Genomic DNA, 19,982 nt, shown 5'->3' on the forward strand with positions numbered 1-19,982 from the left:
AGAAAGAATTTAAATTTTGCAAGAATGAACTGGCGAAATTAAAAATATGCATCTTTAGATCTCCAAAAGCCAGGAATAAACAATACCCCTGTCATACGGGCACTTTCAATCTGGATTGAAGAGAAGCGCGATTGACTTTTCCAGTGTGTTTCGAAGGTTGCACCGGTTGCACTCACGTACGCCAGACGGCACTAAAAATGTACTTCGCGGCCGGCGTCTGGTAACTTTGCGCAGTCGTAGTTATATGGAACTATATAAATGTTATTTCACGCTTATTTGGGTAAAGTTATTTGATACAATTTGATTAAAAGTGTCCGTGTGATAGGGGTAACAGCCCAAACAAAACGTTGCAAATACGAGTTAAACAAATTCTGCAGAAATTCAGAGAATTATCTTAATGCGTAGCATTCTTATGCCGCCTGTGTTGAGTGCGAGTTTTTTCCAGCCAAATTTTTTTGTTCTAAATTCTGTCCAACCATCTCTAATTACGCTATTATAACGATTACACGTGAAACTTTCGCTAAATCTTCATTATTGTGGAAATGCAGGGCATTACACGGTTCGCCATTTTCCGTAAATATTTTATATTTTCCTCCTTTTCTATTTTTTCAAAATTTTGTTCGACCAATTTCTGCAAGGTCATAACGCTATCATAACAGTTACAGGAAGAACTTTCGCAAAATTTGCATTATTGTGGAAATGCCATGCGGTATACGTTTTGAAATTCTCCTCCGTAATGTTTTTTTATTTGTTATTTTTTAGTTTTTCAGAATTTCACTTGACCAATTATCGCCATTTACGTTACTGTAAGGATTAAAATTTGAACTTTTGCGAAATCTGCATTATTGTGGTAATGCAGGGCGTTGCATGTTTCGCCATTTTCTGTATTTTGTATGTATTTTTCTTATTTTTAGTTTTTTCAAAATTTCACGCAACCAGTTATCTCCATTGATAGCGATCACGGGTGGAACTTCCGCGATATCTGCTTTTTTGGGGGAAATGCAGGGCGCAGGGGTGAGACAGCCCAAAGAGATTTGGGAGCAGTTTTCGGAGCAGCAAAATTTCGATTTTGGAGCAGAAGAATCTTGATTTGGAGCAGGTAGGGACATTTAATACATCGTCTTGTGAGTTTAAAAAATCATAATTTCAGCAATTTAAAGGGTCAAGTACACATTCCAATCAGTTTTGAATACCCAGAACACTGGAACAGCCTTACGCGAAAGAATTTTTTAAGAGTATCACAAAGTTCTAACTGCACTACCTTTTTCCTAACTAGTGATATTCTGTTGCGGATGTACGCAACACTGACAACAAAACCATAGAGAAAGAAATACTAAATTTTTATATCTCTATTACAAAACTGCCGTTAACATTATCAAATTTAAGGGCTTTGCAATTGTGGCGTGTTTTCTTGCCGTTTTAATGCTAAAATTATTATTTTTGTAATCCCAGGCTGCGTTGTATGAACGAGTGTAGTCACGGCAACAGTTGAGCAACTTCGAGATAACGGTCGCATAGCCCAACCAGCCTACCCGTTGCAGTCCGTGGGGCGCACGTCCACCCGGTGATCATTTGAGTAGCGTTACTGTTTAGCCACCTAGATTTGGGCATTAAATTTCACTTCGCATACATCAAGTGTTATTAGTCGCGTGCTATGGCAACCATCCAGTCCTGCAGCTATTGGGCGCTGCCTGGACAGGTTGCGGCGACGCAGCGCAGCCCGCAACTTTCGTGCCGACCGTTTCCTCCCGGGCCGAGGCTCGCGATCGCGCTTCGAAGCACAGCAACACCTCAGCATTTTATAACACCACAACGACCCAAAAAGTTCAATTCACGAACCCGATTATAGACGCACGCACCGCGTTTAGCACTCAAGGACAAACCATGCCCAAGTCGTAGGCCCCACATTTCAAAACTTTTTTACGAGCCGCGCAACTTCTCGTAATCTCGCACCAATCTCAAACCATATCCCCGCGTTAACGTCACTGTTCAGAGCCACAATTGATAGAATGAATAAACTGGAACCCAGGTGATAGCGTAAAATAAACCAGGGAAAATATCGGCGATGCGCAGTGAGCGCGTGAAGTAGTAGCAGGCAGATCAGGCGGCGGCCATGTTTGTAGCCACAGCGATGCCTAATCGGGAAGACCGTTTCAGCGAACCCGGACAGAAAGCCAATCGTGTTTTAGAAGCTATCGTTTGCTTCATTTCAGTCTTTCTATTTTTGCCATTTCTGTTGACCGACAATAAAAGCGGTCACCGGGATGCGGGAGGCTTTCGTTCCCACCGGAACCGACATGAGCATCAAAATCCGTGCCTTTCAGGCTCTTCTGGAGCAGTTTGGCGCAATTTTCGCAATTTTCATGCTTTTGGAGTAGCTTGGCGCAGGAAAATGGAATTGTATCAAAAAAGCGCAATATGCGCAGCTGTCTCACCCCTGAGGGCGTTACACGATCGTGGCTGAGAATGCAACGCATTGAAAGTGGAGAAAATTGGCAACGCACGTTTAACGTCCTGCATTTCCAGAAAAGTGCAGAACTGACGGAAGTAACACATTTAATCGTTAGATTAGGGTAAATGGGTATAATTGGTCGAACGGAAATTTGAAAAACCAACAAACTTGGAAAAATAGAAAGATTTAAAATTTTACAAAAATGAACTGACCAATAAATCTAACATGTGCATCATGTACATGTCCTAAAAAAATGAAGACTAAATTTTAAAAAATGAAGGAAGCGCACACTACCGCGTAAGATTTGAAGGTAGCGAAGCTGTACGTAACCTTCGAACCACCACGAACAGAGGTTTAAGTCCACGATTGCAGCCAATTTGCCTCTTCGCTGTCGCAACGACCTTTACTCCATTTTGTAGCTATAAGTGTGAGCTTCTTTTATTTTTTTGAAGTGATAATCATTGGGAATCACCTTGGAGGGGCGTCGCTATGACACGTCTTTGATCGTTCCGAGCAAGCGTTGCCACAATAGAGTTTTATAGCGGGTACCGTCCGCTAACGCTACAGCGGCGGATAGCGCGGCCCGACTGGACAGGTGCACATTCTTTCCGGTAGGGGAGATTAGTTCCGCGGGCAGGTCTTCACCATGTCCGCGCATTCGCTCCGCTGGGGGGCAACCTCCTCGCTCTCCCCGCACGCGGCTGCGCAGTCGGGTCCCGCTAACCCGCCGACGTAGCGTGAAGCTCCGGTGAGGCTCACGGTGAGGCTCTCTAATTACGGCGAACGCTTGCATTCCCAGACTCTGTTGCCACAATTACGGTGAACGCTGAGCTTTTTTTTTTTTGGAAGTCTTGGCCAATCTCCCTAAGTGCGTATGCTTGGCTTGACAAACGTGCGCAGCGGACGCTCGGCGGTGTCCGCGAGGCGCGCACACACGAGCGCTAGGCATTTTGTTTTGTTAACTCCCGGGCGGCGGCAATTTCTTCGTAGTTTTAACTGCAGACACGAAAAATTGCGATTTGCTAAACAACTTTGCTGTTAGAATAAAACGAAAGAAATCGTTTCAAATACGAATAAAAAATAAGCAAAATTCGCAAACCGTGTGACGCCCCGCATTTCCACAGAAATTAAGATTTGGCGGGAGTAACACGTAGTATTGCGTTTTCGGCCCTTCCCAAAGTGTTAGCGTACGCTATTCCACTTCATCTGTCGCGCTGTGAATGCGCAGTACGCGACCGATGCGAAACGAACGCACGCTATTTCAGCGAAGTAGCGTGCGTACGCTACGGCCCTTGCGTATCCCTGTGTTCACAACATGGCGGCAGGTATACAGCGGAGCACCTCAACGCTTTCGTTCTACCATGAGCATTAATTTGCAACTTATACAACACGTTTTTTGCTCCTGTCTTCTTACACAGGTCCCGTGGTTTGCACGTTGCTCTCGCGGTGAGCGCGGTGAGCGCCACGCAAAATCGACGAAACGTTTAAAGCTCTCCCCACGGTGCCGACGTAGCCTGCCGCAAACATCTGACGTTTAGAGTACGCAAGGGCAGCAAAAGCTTTACTAAAATCTCTATTTAGTCGTTCTTTACTAAAATCTCTATTTAGTCGTTATAACAGAGTAACTCGAGATAATTGGTCGGAATGAATTTTGAAAAACCAAAAAATAAGACAGGAAATAAAACATTAACAGAAATTAACTGACGAAATAAAATATGCATCTGGTACATCTAAAAAAATCCCGGGAAATAACCTTGAAAATACGAATAATAAATAGCGAAAACCAATTGAACCTGCACTGCACCTCACATCCGCGGGAAAATCCTTAAAGCGGGATTCACACGACGGTGGAAGAGGCGCGCGGAGACGGACGGATATGTGAAGTCAACAGCACGTGACCGGATTATCCGGCCTGGCGGCGCATCCACACGCGCGGAGCTGCGCGGAGCTGCGCGGAGCTACGCGGAGTGACTAGCAGACGACAGCGCCGAGGAACAGGTTCCATTCCCCGCCGAGGACCTCCGCCGTCGAGCGAAAACAGGCGGAGGCATTTTCTTTCCCGGAGCCTCCGCGGGCTATCCCCCCCGAGGGGCGGAGCCTAAAACCAGTCACGTGAGCGGGTCCTGCGGGCCAAAATGAGAGGGTTTCTCCGTCGTGTGAATCCCGCTTAAGGGGCGAAGTAAGAGCACATAATACGATCTTTATAATTGTAAAATTTACATCATTGGAGAAAAGAAACGAAGGAAAACTTGAAAACAACGCAACAATAAAACAGCACATATTACTCGCAACCGAATCTGGTTGTAAAGACCCCCTACGCAAACAGGTGGTATAAGAATATATGCTACGCATTTACAGACCATTCCCTGAATTTCTGGGTATATTTTAGAGCAAAAGCCGCCCTCGCACCTGGTATAATAAAAAACCGCGTGACCGCAGTGCCAAAAACATATTCCATTCCCTTCGGAGGTCTGCCGCGGTCGGCCGAAAAGATGCGGCGGCATTTTCTTTCCTGGAGTATCCGCGGGCGATGCCCGCCGAGGGGCGGAGCCTAAAACTGGTCACGTGAGCGGGCTCCGCGGTTCAGAAAGAAGAGATTTCTCCGTGTGTGCATCCCGCTTGCGGGTTTCACGGTGGGCGAAGACAGGGGTGCAAGCAAAGCACCCCCAACACTTTGTTAGGCACGGTATTGGCTAACGCAACCACCGCGTCAGTGGGAGCGTGCTAATACATAGTTTTCACGTGACGTCACACCGTCGTCTGCAAGCAGCCGTCGCCATATTGGAGTACTGCAAGGCGGCGCACCATAGCGGTGCGAATGTCGTAGCGCCGTCTCTGCTGTCTGCCTGTGTTGATTTCGTCATTTACGAACTACCGTGCGTTGAATCATGGCAACGGCCAGGCGGAAGGAGTTCTGCCCGTCATATTTTGCTGGGCTGGTGGGTCCGACGCGTGCTCGCTATGAAGAAAAAGTCACCATGTGCGACGGGGTTGACCCGTACACGTTGTGCGCCGGGACTGACACGGCGGCGGACGTCGAGCTTCTGCCGGTTACGACGCATGCGGACATTGTGAACTATTTGGTGCTATCGACAAACTACGTGTCGCTTGCCGAAATGAAAGCCTACAAGGCTCTGGAAGCTCACAATTATTTCACGAGTGGCCGAGTGAGCGGCATGACGGCAATGCGGCTTCCCTCCAAGCGCGTCATCGTGTTGAGCGAGGTAAGGTTAAATTTTAAAATTATTTCACTCCGCGCCGCCGGGTATAACAGGTTTAACACGGTACCCACTTGTGTGAACCCATCCGTTCACTGTGCATAACGGCGCGGTGCGCTGCTCACTGCTGCAAATGCTCGACTCTGCCGAGCATTGTTCACGATGCAAAATATCCTTCCTTTGCTCATTTACCTAAACCATGCATTTTGCGTCTCTGGTAAAATGTAGGCATTGATAATAGAGCCGAGTGCGTTATAATTTCGCTGCTATTTTCATAGCGAAAATCACAGTCACTAGGGTCAGGAGACAGAATAAAAAAAAAAAAAGCTAGACACCTTGAAGGGAAAATTGTTTCACTGCTCAGACAATGGGCTAAAATTAAATAAACCAACGTGGATATGTTGGCTGTGTAAACATTTTAAGAAACACCGCAACTGTATGGTTGCATTTCATTATTCCTAAGCATGAATATGTGCATTTTTCAGGTTGGCCACTCCCAGCGGCTGCGAGAAGCTCCACTGAAAGCTTGGATTCTGCCTGACAGTGATGGAAGCGTATGTTCAGCGCACTGTACCTGCATGGCCGGTGCAGGTGAAGCCTGCTCCCACGTCGGTGCAACACTTTTTGCAATGGAGACAGCAGTGCGTATCAGAGAGTCGCAGACATGTACGCAGAAGACAAATGTTTGGCTTCCTGCACATCGCTCTGGTACCGAGTACAAGAGACTCAGGGACATAGACTTTGCGTCTTCGAAGAAAAAGAAAAGTCGCATGGATGCCCTTCCTGAAATGCCGTTTGACGAACAAGTCCGCACAGGAGCACCAGCTTTGCCACCCCCTACAGCAGAAGAACTTGGCACGTTCTATTCGAGTATCGACGATGGAGGACTCCCACCAGCAATATTTATGGTGCTACCAGAATACAGTGACAGATTTGTGCCACCCAAAAGCAGTGAGCCTCCCAACCTTCGACAGTTGCTGTGCCACGAAGCTCAGTCCGAGAACCTGCCACAACTCGTCTCTCGTGCTCAAGGCACGATTCCCCAACTAGCCATCACCGACGAAATGGTGCGTCATGCTGAAGGGCTGACCCGGCAGCAGGCCAAGTGCCCGGCATGGTTCAAGTATCGTGCTGGACGGGTCACAGCTTCGATCATGAAGAGTGTTTGTAGCACGACTACAACTCAGCCCTCAATCAGCCTTGTGAAGAAGATTTGTTATCCAGAACAGAACCGGTTCTCAACGGCAGCCACACAGTGGGGCATCGACCACGAAGAAGATGCCATTGCAGAATACGTAGCTGTAATGAAAACATGCCACACCAACTTTGGTCACAACAAGACGGGGGTTTTTTTGAGCACGAAATACCCGCACCTAGCAGCCAGCCCTGATGGCACAGCAACATGCTCATGTTGTGGAAAGGGACTCATCGAAGTGAAGTGTCCCCATACAGCTGCTCATACCACAGCAGAGCAAGCAGCTGTAAATAATGCAGATTTCTGCCTTGAAGCAGTCAATGGGAAGCTGCAGTTGAAGCATGGCCACGCTTACTATTATCAAATTCAAACACAGTTGGCAGTGTGCGATTTTCCCTACTGTGATTTTGTGGTGTGGACCCCACTGTCGCTGCACATTGAGAGGGTACTGCAGGACAAGGCTTTTTTTGACACCATTAATGCGGCAGCATCCAATTTTTTTGTGAGAGTAATCTTGCCTGAGCTCCTATCGGGATATTTCACCAAGAGGAGCCTGGTATCATCAGCTAGTGCAGGCACATTCTGCTATTGTCAGGGGCCCGAACAAGGACGAATGCTCGCATGTGACGGCAAAAGCTGCAAATACGGCTGGTTCCATTACAGCTGCATTGGGATTAAGCGGGCACCCAAACAAAAGCAGTGGTTTTGTGATGACTGCTCCAGCTTGGACAGCAGTCAACAGTGATTCGCTGCAGCCAAAATTCCAGCTAATTACGGCTGAAGGGCCTTATCAAAACCAATAAAAGGCAACTACATTTCAATCACTGTGCCAATCATTTGTGACTTTTAACATAAACACCTTCACAGAGAAAATAGAATTTGGCGAGCTATCCAAGCAGAAAGCTGAGGACAAATGCAGTAACAATGTCAGTGATTGAGGCAGCAGGAAAATAATTCAGGGAAGCTTTCACTCTAGAGCAAGGCTTGAATGGAGAAGCTGTTGTAGGTGAGCATTGCCGGACAGTTAAGTTTCAGTATTATTGCTTATGTGCATAGTTGCAGTGCTAGCTAGTAATCGTCATATGCATCGAAGAGGTCGTCATCTTTGCGACAAATGTCGGCATGCATTTGTACGGGTTTGAAATTGTTTTACGTTTCGTTGCAGTTTTTAACTGTAGTCAGTTAGTAGTCATCATCATATTAATCAATATTGGTGTGTTCCTCATGCAAGCATTACATGTGCGGTAGCTCTTGATGATGGCACTGCAGGGCTTTTTTTTATGCTAAAGCCACTTTTGTCATCGCTTTGCACTCTGCAAGTAGTAATCATCATATTCACCGATGTCGTGTTTCTCATGCAAGCATTACACGCGTAGTAGCTCCTTATGACGGTACTGGAGGGCTTTCTCTTTTTTTTTCTTTTTTTGTTGCTAAAGCCACTGCGTGAGCCGGGAACTTGGCGGTTGCTATGAGGCACGTGCTCACAAGTGCTTGGCATTTTCTTGGTATTTTTGCCTCCAATGGTAAACTTGCGGCCAGTAACAGCAGCTCCGCCGTTAAAAAGGCTAAAAAGAAATTGTATAGGTAAGACCAAAATCCACGCAATAAAATAAAAGACAAGGCAATTTTTTTAGCAATTCTGATGATACAGGGAATGCAGCAGAGGACTTCCACTCTGAATTGTACAGTTCATAGACAAGTCATTCAACCTTGAGTGAAATCAACGGCAAACAGCATTGGAGTTCCATGTGCCGCTGTCAATGAAGGCAGAAAGGCCGTACTAGACATGCATCACAGAAAAAGGGATGGCGAAGACAGCATAACAGTCGAACTGATTAAAGATGGAGGGGACATCATACCTGGGAAACTCTCAGTACTCTATACACGTCTTCAGACCATAATGTACTAATAAGCTAGAAAAATAATCACATGAAATTGATACAAAGAATGAAGACGTAGATCACTTTAATTGTAGACCCACCAGCTTACTTTCAGTACTTTACAAGGACCATGAAGGTTATCTGAAGCAGAAAAAAAAGCCTGATTTTCCTTAACCTAAAAAACAAGCTGGTTTCAGAAAAAGTGTACTCTACAATGAACTACTGCCATGTGATCAATGAGATGAGAAATCGGCTGAGTACAACACTCGTAATCAACCAGGCTGATCAACCATTATTTAGGACAGGAAAGTGTTCACACAGGTTCTTTCTGGTTCTGTGGAACCACAGATGGACGGGTGTTAACAAGATCAGTAGGACAGGGAAGTGTTTGCACAGGCTCTTTCTGGTTTGGCGGAACCACAGATGGACAGATGTTACAAAGAGAACAACAAACTGTCACTATTTTGTCTAGGGGTGGCACTGGGTCGTCCTGCCGACATGCAACAAAATCGATCGGTTGTACAGCCTTCATAATAACATACTTGTTCCTCACAAGACCAATCACTCGTTCCACATGGATGCGGACACTAGCTAGCTTTCTGGTGTTGTGCACCTCCAAGGCCGTAAGTTGATTCCTTCCTTTCGTGAAGGCAGGTACATGCAGCTGTACACAGTAGAGGCCAAGAGTGTCCGCAATGTCAAACCCCCGGTCTGCCAACACAAGATCGCCCTGCGTCAACATGTCTAGTACACCGCAGTTCTCTGTGATGTGTTTGTCACTGCATCTTCCCCCCCACCCCTCAGAAATAAACGTTATGACACCCTGAGGGCTGATTCCAATTAAGTACTTGGCCGTGTTACTGCTCTTATATTGCGACCAGGTCTCACTACGTGGCTCCATGGAAGAGGGCCGCTCAATTTTTACCTCAAAACAGTCAATAATTACAGCAACCTTAGAACCAAACGAGTCTAGAAATGCTTGCGGCATGGTCTTCTGAATTGCATTCCTAGATGGCCAGGAAATCAGAGGTTTTAGCCTCCAGAAGGCAGCATTCAGCCACTTTTCGAAAATTCTGCTGACAGTTGAATCAGACACGCCGAACCTGTAGCCTAGGTCTTGCAATGGGAAATTGCACCTCAATTTCATGAGGAACACCACGAACTCTTGAAATTTGCCGAGGCCATTTTGCTGCGTATGTTTAACCACACACTCAACCATTTGAAAAACTGCAAACAGCCTAGCAAAACTGGACAGTCCTGTGTAGAATGCAACTTTGGCAGGGTCGTCTCGCAGTGAATCCGCTGTCACTTCAAGTTTCTTTTTCGCTTCCTCAGCTTCCCGCAGCTCCGATGCAAGTCTGGTCCTGTCCTCTTCTAAAGTGCTGATGTACTCCATGGTGACAACAGTTTGCACAGCAGCTTCTGTAATAACCAAACAACAGTTAGGGACATGAACATACAGCTTAAAAGAAAGTGCAGCTGCTTTTACAAGAGATAACGAGACTGTTAGTGAGAAAACATACCTTTAACTAAGTCGGTCTCGCTGGAACCTTCAGCACACATCTCCTGCTCGGCATTCTCATTCACTTCAGACATTTCTGGCGAAGGGGGGTCGTCCTCTGCCGGCTGGGTGCCCACACACTGCTGCGCCACTGCTTTGTTAGCCCGCCGATCCTTGGCACGCTCGTACCGACCCGTAGTCTTCATACCCGGTCCGGCACCGTTTGTGTACCCCAAGTGCTGACTCGGCACCCAGTCGGGGTTGGTGTCGTCCATTAGGCTCGCTGGCTTCCCTGCAAATTATGAAGCATTAGCGCATCTGCCGCAAGCGAGCTGCAGTCTTTCGGGTAACCTGGCGCGCCGCTGCGTTTAAAATTGCAGCTTTACCGCATGAACAGCGCGAAGTTGCAGAAGGCACTCGCGATTCGTATGTAGCCCCTGGTCACATTTTTCAACTGCGGTTTAGTATGGCATTATCTACAGACTACAAAACAGTGCGCTTCGAGTTGGTTAAACTAAGTACGATAGTACAGGATCGAACGGGCTCGAAAGTGGCCCGATGTTCGGGTTGAATGGCCGTAACACACCGACGGCTGCGTAAGCGCTGCCTAATTTTTTTTTAGAGTTCGCTTAATCTTGTGAAGCTTACCTGAAATGAAATGGCGACCGCAGACACGGACGTAATCGAGGTTTTTCATGTCTTTACGGTTGATGCGAGCGAGCCAGAGACGCCGACGCTCCTCCGACAACGCTTTCGTGCGCCCGCATTGTCGAGTTATCACTTTCGGCAAGCAGTAGAGCCCGATTCCTGGCTCCATGTTCGTCTTCTGCGCGGCGGACTTGCTTCTCGCACTGCAGCCGATCATTGCGCACATCGGCATTGCGACGCCGTTCCGTTATTACCTTTCGAAGCGAGAAAATATCGGTACTGGCACACACACACACACACACTGAAGGCCAGCGCCAAGGCAGTGGCGGCAGTGGCGGCAGCGGTTCAGTTCACCGTCATGGCGGCCACCTATCCCATACGCCCCGGTTGTGACGTCCGTGAAAACTATGTATAGGTGACCCGTAAGAAGCGCAAAGGCTCATGGGTACATCGTCTGCTACCGCCACTTCCGGTTCGAGATCTCTCCTGCCCTCCCGTACGCCTGCGTGCGCCGGCGGCTGTCAGGCGCGTGTGTGCGTGTTGTTTATTTGTCACAGGGTGCTTACCTATCTTTACCTGTCTTTAAGCCTTTATTTAGTGACGCTAGGTTCGCACGGCAAGCGGACTCGATGGCATCCCTGCGGAACTGGTCAAGTATCTGGGGGAAGTGGCGCAAGCACACCTTGCAGCAATCCTCACCGGCATAATCCACGGCGACCCCATCCCAGAGGCATGGCTACTGGGAAAAGTGTCACTAATACCAAAGAAAGGCGGTGACAGCAGCCTTCTCAGGGATCACAGGCCACTCAAAGTCACCAGTGTACTGTATAGTCTTTTTGCCCAAGTGCGTAAGGCCTGGATGAGCGCGTGGGCGGAGCAAAGTGGTCACTTGACGGAGCTGCAAAATGGATTTAGACGGGGTCGTCGGGTGGAGGACAACCTGTTTGTACTCTCCCAGCGCATAGAAATTGCACGGAAAGAATCCCGCGGCCTGCTGACATGCTTTCTCGACGTCACTAAGGCATATGACAATGTCCCACACGGCCTTATGCTGCAGCACATGAGCGAGCTGGCTATGCCATCCAAATGGATTGACCTTCTGCGGCGCTTATACACCAGCAACAAGGCAGTGGCATGCTTCGGAGAGGTACACACGGAGCCAGTGGCAATACACCGGGGACTGAAGCAGGGGTGCCCGCTCTCCCCGCTGCTATGCATGCTGTACGTAGCGGGGCTAGAGAAAGCCCTTATTGCGTCGGGACTTGCTTTCACGCTGCCCTGTTCTGAAGATGGACTCCCGCAAATGTGGACACTTCCGGGGCTGGTCTTCGCTGATGACCTTGTCCTGCTCGCTGGAAGTGTGGCTGAGCTACAGGGACTTGTCACTGCCTCGGCTGAGCATCTGTCAACACTGGGACTGGCCTTCAACACGCGCAAGTCAGTGGCCCTGTGCTTCTCCGTCCCAGAGGACAAAGCACGCATTGTGCTGCTGCCTGGCGGTGAAGAGGTTTCATCGATGCACAGCTATTGTTACCTTGGCATCACTTTCAGCACCACTGGCGACAAGTATCCTACACACGAGGCTTTACTGAAAGAAAAGTCGAGACGCGCCAGCTGTATCCTGCGCAGACGGTGCTTATAGGGGTGCAACCGATACCTGTTGGTCCGTGACCTGTGGAAGTCGGTGCACGTCCCATGTCTCACCTTCGCGAACGCTGTGGTGTGTGTGTCGGCGCCAACACGGGGGTGGCTCGAGCGTGGTCAGCGAGAGGTGGGCCGCCTTGCCTTGGGCTGCCATGGCCGAGTGGCTGTGGAGGCCATACAAGGTGACTTGAGATGGTCAACGTTTGAGGCTCGCGAGGCCACCAGCAAGATTGCATTCGAAGAGCGACTCCGAGTCATGAACGAGGAACGCTGGGCGCGGCGACTGTTCCGCTACATGGCATTCAAGGGTGTACGCACACAGTGGTGCAACCGCCTCTACAACCTCCGTCGAAAATTCGGCTTCACTACCAACCCGATCGAGGTGGGCCCGCCGCACAAGATCACGGAGAAGGTACGCTCCAGAGTGAAATAGGAGGAACGCGCTCACTGGCGGACCGCAATGCACCAAAAGTCTACCCTGTAACTGTATACCGCAGCCACAGGCAAGATATAGGCCGGATGCGTGTCTACGACAACAACAGCGGCAGCAGACTCCTCTTCTAGACCCATGCGGGGGCACTGCGCACGCTCTGTACTGCCGGCGCTACGACAGCATACCAGAGGTACAAGCAGCAAAGTCGAGGGCATGCGGCGACCACGAGGAAAGCATGGAGCACCTGGTGCTGCACTGCCACAAGCTGCGCCCACCCGCCAGAGTCAACGCCACTGTACAACAGGCGCTAGGGTTCGAGGACGGCGTCGACAATGCCATGGACGTACACACGACGAAAGAACGACTGCAACTCCTGCAGCGATCGGTTCGGCTGGGTGCGGCTGTGGTGACGGTGCCGTGAACGCACGAGTGAACTGCAATGAATGGTGACAGTGCAGTGGACGTACATACGCATGCAGTGTACCATATGCATAAGACTGCAGGAAAACTGCTACCTTTAAGGTACGTCCTCACTTGCGACAACTCTGTACTGCCGGCGCTACGACAGCATACCAGAGGTACAAGCAGCAAAGTCGAGGGCATGCGGCGACCACGAGGAAAGCATGGAGCACCTGGTGCTGCACTGCCACAAGCTGCGCCCACCCGCCAGAGTCAACGCCACTGTACAACAGGCGCTAGGGTTCGAGGACGGCGTCGACAATGCCATGGACGTACACACGACGAAAGAACGACTGCAACTCCTGCAGCGATCGGTTCGGCTGGGTGCGGCTGTGGTGACGGTGCCGTGAACGCACGAGTGAACTGCAATGAATGGTGACAGTGCAGTGGACGTACATACGCATGCAGTGTACCATATGCATAAGACTGCAGGAAAACTGCTACCTTTAAAGGCCCAACCACATGCAGCGTATTTTCGGCGTCGCGCCAGCGTCAGCGTCGTTCGGCGTCGACGAGCGTCAGCGCGCGCGCCAAAATGCATGGCGACGCGGGCTGACGCTCCGGCGACGCCGATATCTACGCTCGGCAGATCTCGGCGCGAGCGCCGGAAGCGGCGCTGGTGCCAGTCCGTCTCGCAGTTTTAATGGCGGCCGACATGCCGAAAATCAACGCTGAGGCACTAATAAGTGCAGTCGCTGCCCGCCCCGCTCTATGGCAGGCTAAACATAGAGACAACAAAAACAAACACCGCAAACAGGCGTTGTGGGACGAAGTGGCAGCAGCCGTGGCGAATATGGCGGCACACTGTTGCTCGAACGAAAGGCTTTCGTCGGCTTGATTCAGCCGGCAGTTTTTCTTCAGCATTTAAACAACGCAGTTGGATGCGGTTTAGCAACGTTAAAGTCACTTCAGTGCATTTATAAACAAAAATAAACGTTTACTTTAAAGCCTAATTACAAAAAACTCTGCACAACTTGTTTATGTTGGCACAGAGCTAGGCAAGCAAGTCTGGCAACACACACAGACGCAGCGTCGAGCGCGCACGCCGGCGCGTGATTTCGCCGGTCCCATTCGGTTACTCGCCCTCTCCTGCGGGCGCGCACGTTGACGCCGAACGACGCTGACGCTCGCGCGACGCCGAAAATACGCTGCATGTGGTTGGGCCTTTATTGTCGCAAGTGAGGACGTACCTTTAGTCTTCTCGCTGGTGGGGACGGTGCAATGACTTTAGGCATTCAGCCGTTTTTTTTATGTATTTTGTTAAGTTTTTCACCTGGGTTAGACATTTTGGTGTCCGCCCGATACAAAGGGTTTCTGGCCACAACGATCATCACCATCAATGAGCATAGCACCGATCGCTAGAATGACTATCAACGTAGAAATACGGTTCCACATGCGAGAAAGGGGATGATATAGCGCGGTGAAAAAATTACACCATCTTCCCACGTGGGAACCCTGAGGAGATGCAAAGCATCTCGAGTTCGCACGAGTTTGCGTGGCTTTGCACGGAGTTTGCACTGTTCGACGTTGCCGTTTCGAAGCGGCTTCACGTTCTCGAAGCGAGGAATCCGCTGCTCGACGGCGACTTTTCGGAGCATTGTCGTGTTTACGAACGGCATCCGGATCCGCTGCTCGACGCTGGCGTTTCAAAGCGGCTTCGCGTTCTCGAAGCGCGGGATCCGCTGCGCGACGCTGGCGTTTACGTTCTGCGTCGCGAGCTCTCCTCTGCGCAGCCTCGTCTTCAGAGGTGCTCGCGGTTCTGGAAGTAGACTGGTTGTTGCTGGTTGAAAGCGTGACAGCCAGTTCACTGCCAGAATCGTTGGCGTCCATTGTCAGCTCATCGGACGGCGCAGCGTTGTCTCGACAGAAAGCAGCAACTGAAGGGAGCAGAGGCGCGGACCTGGTTATCGAAGTGGAGAGGAGAGGAGAAGGAGCGCGCACAGGTGGTGTGGAGAGCGGTAGAGGAGGAGCAGCGCGCGCGCTATCGCACAGGTGGTGTGGAGAGGAAGAGGGGAGAGAGCGGCGTTATCATAGCTGTTGTGGAGAGGAGAGGTGCGGACGCCCGACGACGGAGGGTCGACTAAGAGATGCTTTGCATCTAAAACTGTGTTTAGGATAGTCATTCGCAATTATAGAGATAGCAGCGACCAAATATCTCACTTGGTGCTAAGCCTAAAGTTCCCAACATCAGCGGCGATCCGTGCAACCTGAGCCGGCTGGAGCTGTTGGGTTAAGGCGTTCTAAAGCTCGTCAGGGACCAGCGTGCTGCGCTTGGGTTCCTCTACCTTTTGGGGGGCGACCAACGTTCGGCTCCGCTATTCTAAAACATGCGTATGTGCAGCAATGCCACGTTCCGCTGACCGGCCGAGCAGCGGCCCGGCACCAGCACATGTGCGCGACGCGGCGACCGGCGGCGGCCGCCCTGCTTGTGCGCATCGCAGGCCGCTGCACAGAGCTTGTTGCCGCCTGTCGAACTGTAAAAACAAAGTTCCACATTCGAGGATCGGGATGATGGTGGGTTGAAAAATTGTGCTAGGAATTGTGACTAGCGCTGGTAGTGAAAGCGGCGAACCAATATCTGCGCAACTTCCCTGCACCCGAGAAACAAGTCGGCCATGAGTCGTCGGGGGAGAACCCCTTTCTAAAGCTCGCTGCGAGCGAACCTGTTGCGTTTATACTTCCCTCAGGCTCTCCTAATCCTAAGGAAAGATTGTGACAGCTCTCCATTCACCAGATGACCTTCTGGCTCGTATCTGAACGGGAGCAGACTGAGATCTCAAGGCCGAGCGGTCCCCGCAGCGCCGGGACTTCCGAATATGACGTCATCTGCCGCCAGCTAATCGCGAAAGGCAACCAGGGCTCTCACCGCGCCCGCAGGCAGGGGTCGTTTGTTTTGACGAAAAAAGATGGTTTGGGTGTATTTACGCATAAAATAAACATGTTTTTCGAATTGAGCGTCTGGAAAACTATAATGTAATGCCCCCAACAAAAATTTTTTGAAAAGCTCTTCACCAGCCCTTCAACGCGCCGACGCAACGCAGGCGATGAGGCGCGCCCTAGTGGTGGGCTCCAGATTAATTTAAACCACCTGGGGATCTTTAACGTGCGCCGAAATCTGGTACACACGGGCGTTTTCGCTTTTCGCCTCCATCAGAAAAACGGCCGCCGCGGCCGGGAATCGAACCAGCGACCACGCGCTCAGCAGCGCAACGCCTTAGCCACTGAGCCACCGCGGCGGGTTGCAACCTAATCTAAAAACGTTGGTTGCAACCACCCACACATTCAGTACTCAAGGACTCCGTTGCTATATGACATACCATTGAATTGGGAAAGAAATTGGATGTTTCACAACTACCGAAGTGCACGTGAAGTATTCTTGAATAAGATTTATTTTAACTTTAAAACCATAGTGACCGGTTTTGCGTATTGTTTATTGGCCCGTATGTGCGAAATTGCAATTGTGTGTGCAAAAATTAGGAAGAATTGATGATTTCGCTAACATCATAAGCAAATAAAAATATTGTGGATAACACTCTACATTAAAACAGGAGTATATATGCTTCCTTATATCGAAAAAATTCTCGCACATCAGCTGACGCATTATTAGTGCCCGGCGTAGTGGCCGTCACTGGCAATTCATGCGAGTCAGAAAAGACCTAATATAGCAGGCAACGAGCCCGACGTAGCCAATGCGCGCTAACCCTGCCAATGTAGAAGCACTGCAGGCTCATATCAGGCGAGTGCCACTGCTTTCCGAGATAGGGGAGTGCGCGGCAGTGCTCCCCTAACTGGCGTAGTTCCCCTGGAGCTGATTAATCAAAGCAAGGGGGCAGTCGCGAAGAAAGATGTGATAGCATGAATGCAATACTGATTGGCCGGCCGCGTCTGCGCTGTGCGCAGGTCTCGACAGCAGGCGTCACGCAAACAAATGACGCATCGGTAGATTTCGGCCATCGCTCCCACGGTTCGTAAATATCTCATAGCTGTGTCAGCCGCAGCGTCACCATGTCACAATTTTTAGCAGCCGTAGCTTAAAGTGACCAGACGTCACGATTTAGGCGGGACACGTCCCGGTTTTGCGGCTGTGGTCCCGCTGTCCCGCGGCCTGCTTGAAAATCTGGAAAACGGGTATCAAGCCTGCAGTGTCACTAATGAAAAGCTGGAGGAATGAAAGGGTCAGAAGAAACCGTTTGAGGAACTTCAGCAAAGGAGCGCACATGACGGGACTAAGCAAGAAACTGTTGCGTGTTTCTTGCTTAGTCCAGATGTCTGAGCTGTTTTCTTGAAGTTAGTGTACCAAACAAACCGTTCAGTGCACCCTTCTGTATTTGACGCACGGTGCGTGGTCGTGCTTCAGTACTTGTTTACTTATTCAGCAAATAACGCAGCATTGCTCATCGAACAAAGGCCGAAATAACTACGGCACGAATGATCTTTCAGTTAAAACAAAATTGCATTAAGCCTTAATGTCCCTTCAAACTAGGTGCCACCTTCTTCCTTCAGCCTCCCCCTTCCCTCGTCCCCCGTCCCGCTTTGGGGTCCGCGGAATATGGTCACTTTACCGTAGCTTCGCATTCTTTCTGCGAGCACCTACCCGACACCATAGCCTCGTGCATTATTGACCATCCAACTTATCTCATGTGCCACGAACACCGTCCAAAATCGTGCTCTAACGCTACTGTTTACACATGTATACCATAGCACGTGTTGTTGCACCGTACGTATAGTTCGTGTTCCTTTCCTAATTTTCCCACTCCAGCGTTTCTTTTCATAGTTGTGTCCTAAAATGTTGTCTCGGCACATCCCCCCCCCCCCCCCCACCCTCGCGTAATGATACCCTCGAGCCTTCAAGGAGGAAATGAACGAATTGAATGAAATGAGAACTAAAATGCGACGCCATTTTTTGTCGATACAGTTCTTTTGGCTTTTACGGCTTTACGGCAAGTTGGCTTCACGGCACTAATTAAACCGCACGGCCTAATTAGTGTTGCATCATGACTGCTCCCATGGAGCAGTCATACTTGATTTCCTTGATTGACTTGATCATACATGATTTCACCAATTGGATTAATCATGACTGCTCCCATGTCCTCCATCATGCAACACTATTTAGACCGTTGCCGGCTTTACCGTAGTCCTACTGAACGCCCCCAGCAGTAGTCTGTGCCCTCAGTGGTTGAGTTCAACTCAAAAACACGCAGCTGTCAGAACGGAGAAAACGCCATCCCACACACACGTGACGTCCCTTTACAAACGTAACGCTGTTCCCGCCACGTTACGTGACGTCCCTTTACAAACGTAACGCTGTTCCCGCCACCGAACGTGTGTGAACGATCAAACGGCTCGCAACAGCCCGGAGTGGACGAGAGCGCACTTACGTGGGCAGCGCATGGCTCGGGCAATCATCCTCCAAGTGTGATTCCGCTTCGAAAGGTCCCGGCGCTCCGGGTCGTAGAGCAGCGGGTGCTTTTCCACTTCCCGGCAGAGCGCTTCCAAGTCGAACATTGCTTCGCCGTCCCAATCCGCCATTAACCGACGCAGCGCGCGCCGGTCGCAGAGCGAGTGACGGAGGAGGGCGCCGTCACAGCGCGACGAGAACGTAGACACCGCCGCCGCGAAAGCCCGTACGCAAGCGCACTAGCTGGACAACTGTAGAGTCGGTGTTGCGGAACAGAGCACGCCTACAGATTCCGCAGAATCCGCCGTTCAGCAGAGTACGCGTTCGCGACAGTAAACGCAGGACCGCTTCGGCCTGCCTGCGACGGTGACCAAAGCTAGACGAGATTTTTGCTGCGCGCGCGTGCCAACGGCGCGCTACGCAGCGCGGCTGTTGCCATAGCAACAGACCGGACCGGAGAAGGAGGACTGCGAGTCTGAGCGCGCGTTCACTTTACCCTCCGCTCGAATGCATTGCGAAGGGAAACGCCACCGCTTGGCTGCGCTGGTTTTCGAGCTATCACCTCGGAGCTAAACGCAGGCCTTGGCGTGCGCCGCTGAGGTTCGGGTGGTTAGGCGGAGTACTTCATTGAGTTCTTCCACGTAGTAGGGACTTTGGAAGTCACAGAGGCGAGTTTGAGACAGCTGTTTAAAACGGCAGCAGCGGCAACTTTAAATTCGAGCGCGACGCTTTTCGGGGACGGCGAGCATTGATCGCCTCCCTTCTCTACCGCACGCAGGAGGGCCAGCTGCAACCGTTTTGCCCGTTTTGGTGGTCGGCGACGCGTGCTGCTCCCGCCTCCTCGCCGCGCGAGTTTCGAAATCCTGACGCGGCCTAGCGCCAACAGCTGCCGATAAAAAAAGATGGTGCGGCTTGCTAGTACTAGTGGTGCAAGGCTGGAGAAATAGAAGAGCTGGAGGCCCCTCTCCCTTCATCGGAGAGCCGGCTGTTGCACCTCACATAAATTTCCGAACTCGCCCCTCAAAGTTTTCCATGACTGACAGGTCCAGGTCGTTTTGACCGAAGCCGTTCACATCTCTCCCAAAATGAACCACGTTAGCCCACACTAGAACCCGCGGCAACCGGCTTCGCGAACTCGGCGTCTGTAGCGTGAA

General features: G+C 50.4%; 3 protein-coding genes across 3 annotated transcripts in view; 1 reads left to right on the forward strand and 2 right to left on the reverse strand.

The window, feature by feature from the left end:
- Window positions 1-19,300, reverse strand: part of LOC144150131 (uncharacterized) — a 31,407-nt gene extending 12,107 nt beyond the window's left edge. Inside the window, exon 1 of the mRNA XM_077681961.1 lies at window positions 18,809-19,300. Within this exon, the coding sequence (XP_077538087.1) occupies window positions 18,809-18,959 (151 nt within the window). The 5' untranslated portion in view covers window positions 18,960-19,300. The remainder of the gene's footprint in view (window positions 1-18,808) is intronic.
- Window positions 5,229-8,487, forward strand: LOC144150129 (uncharacterized). The gene is made up of 2 exons (XM_077681959.1): window positions 5,229-5,676; window positions 6,156-8,487. Exons 1-2 carry the CDS (start codon window positions 5,341-5,343, stop codon window positions 7,608-7,610), a joined length of 1,791 nt encoding a protein of 596 aa, XP_077538085.1. The 5' UTR covers window positions 5,229-5,340; the 3' UTR covers window positions 7,611-8,487.
- On the reverse strand, window positions 8,707-11,141 carry LOC144150130 (uncharacterized). Its single transcript, XM_077681960.1, has 3 exons — window positions 10,895-11,141; window positions 10,269-10,538; window positions 8,707-10,167 (listed from the first exon to the last, which is right to left on the reverse strand). The coding sequence occupies exons 1-3, from the start codon at window positions 11,124-11,126 to the stop codon at window positions 9,059-9,061; spliced, it is 1,611 nt and encodes a 536-aa protein (XP_077538086.1). The 5' UTR covers window positions 11,127-11,141; the 3' UTR covers window positions 8,707-9,058.
- Window positions 19,301-19,982: the final 682 nt, after the last annotated feature.

Source organism: Haemaphysalis longicornis, unplaced genomic scaffold, assembly GCF_048455015.1.
Source record: "Haemaphysalis longicornis isolate Haplotype H1 unplaced genomic scaffold, Haemaphysalis longicornis Haplotype H1 scaffold_8, whole genome shotgun sequence".
Classification (NCBI taxonomy): Eukaryota; Metazoa; Arthropoda; class Arachnida; order Ixodida; family Ixodidae; genus Haemaphysalis; species Haemaphysalis longicornis.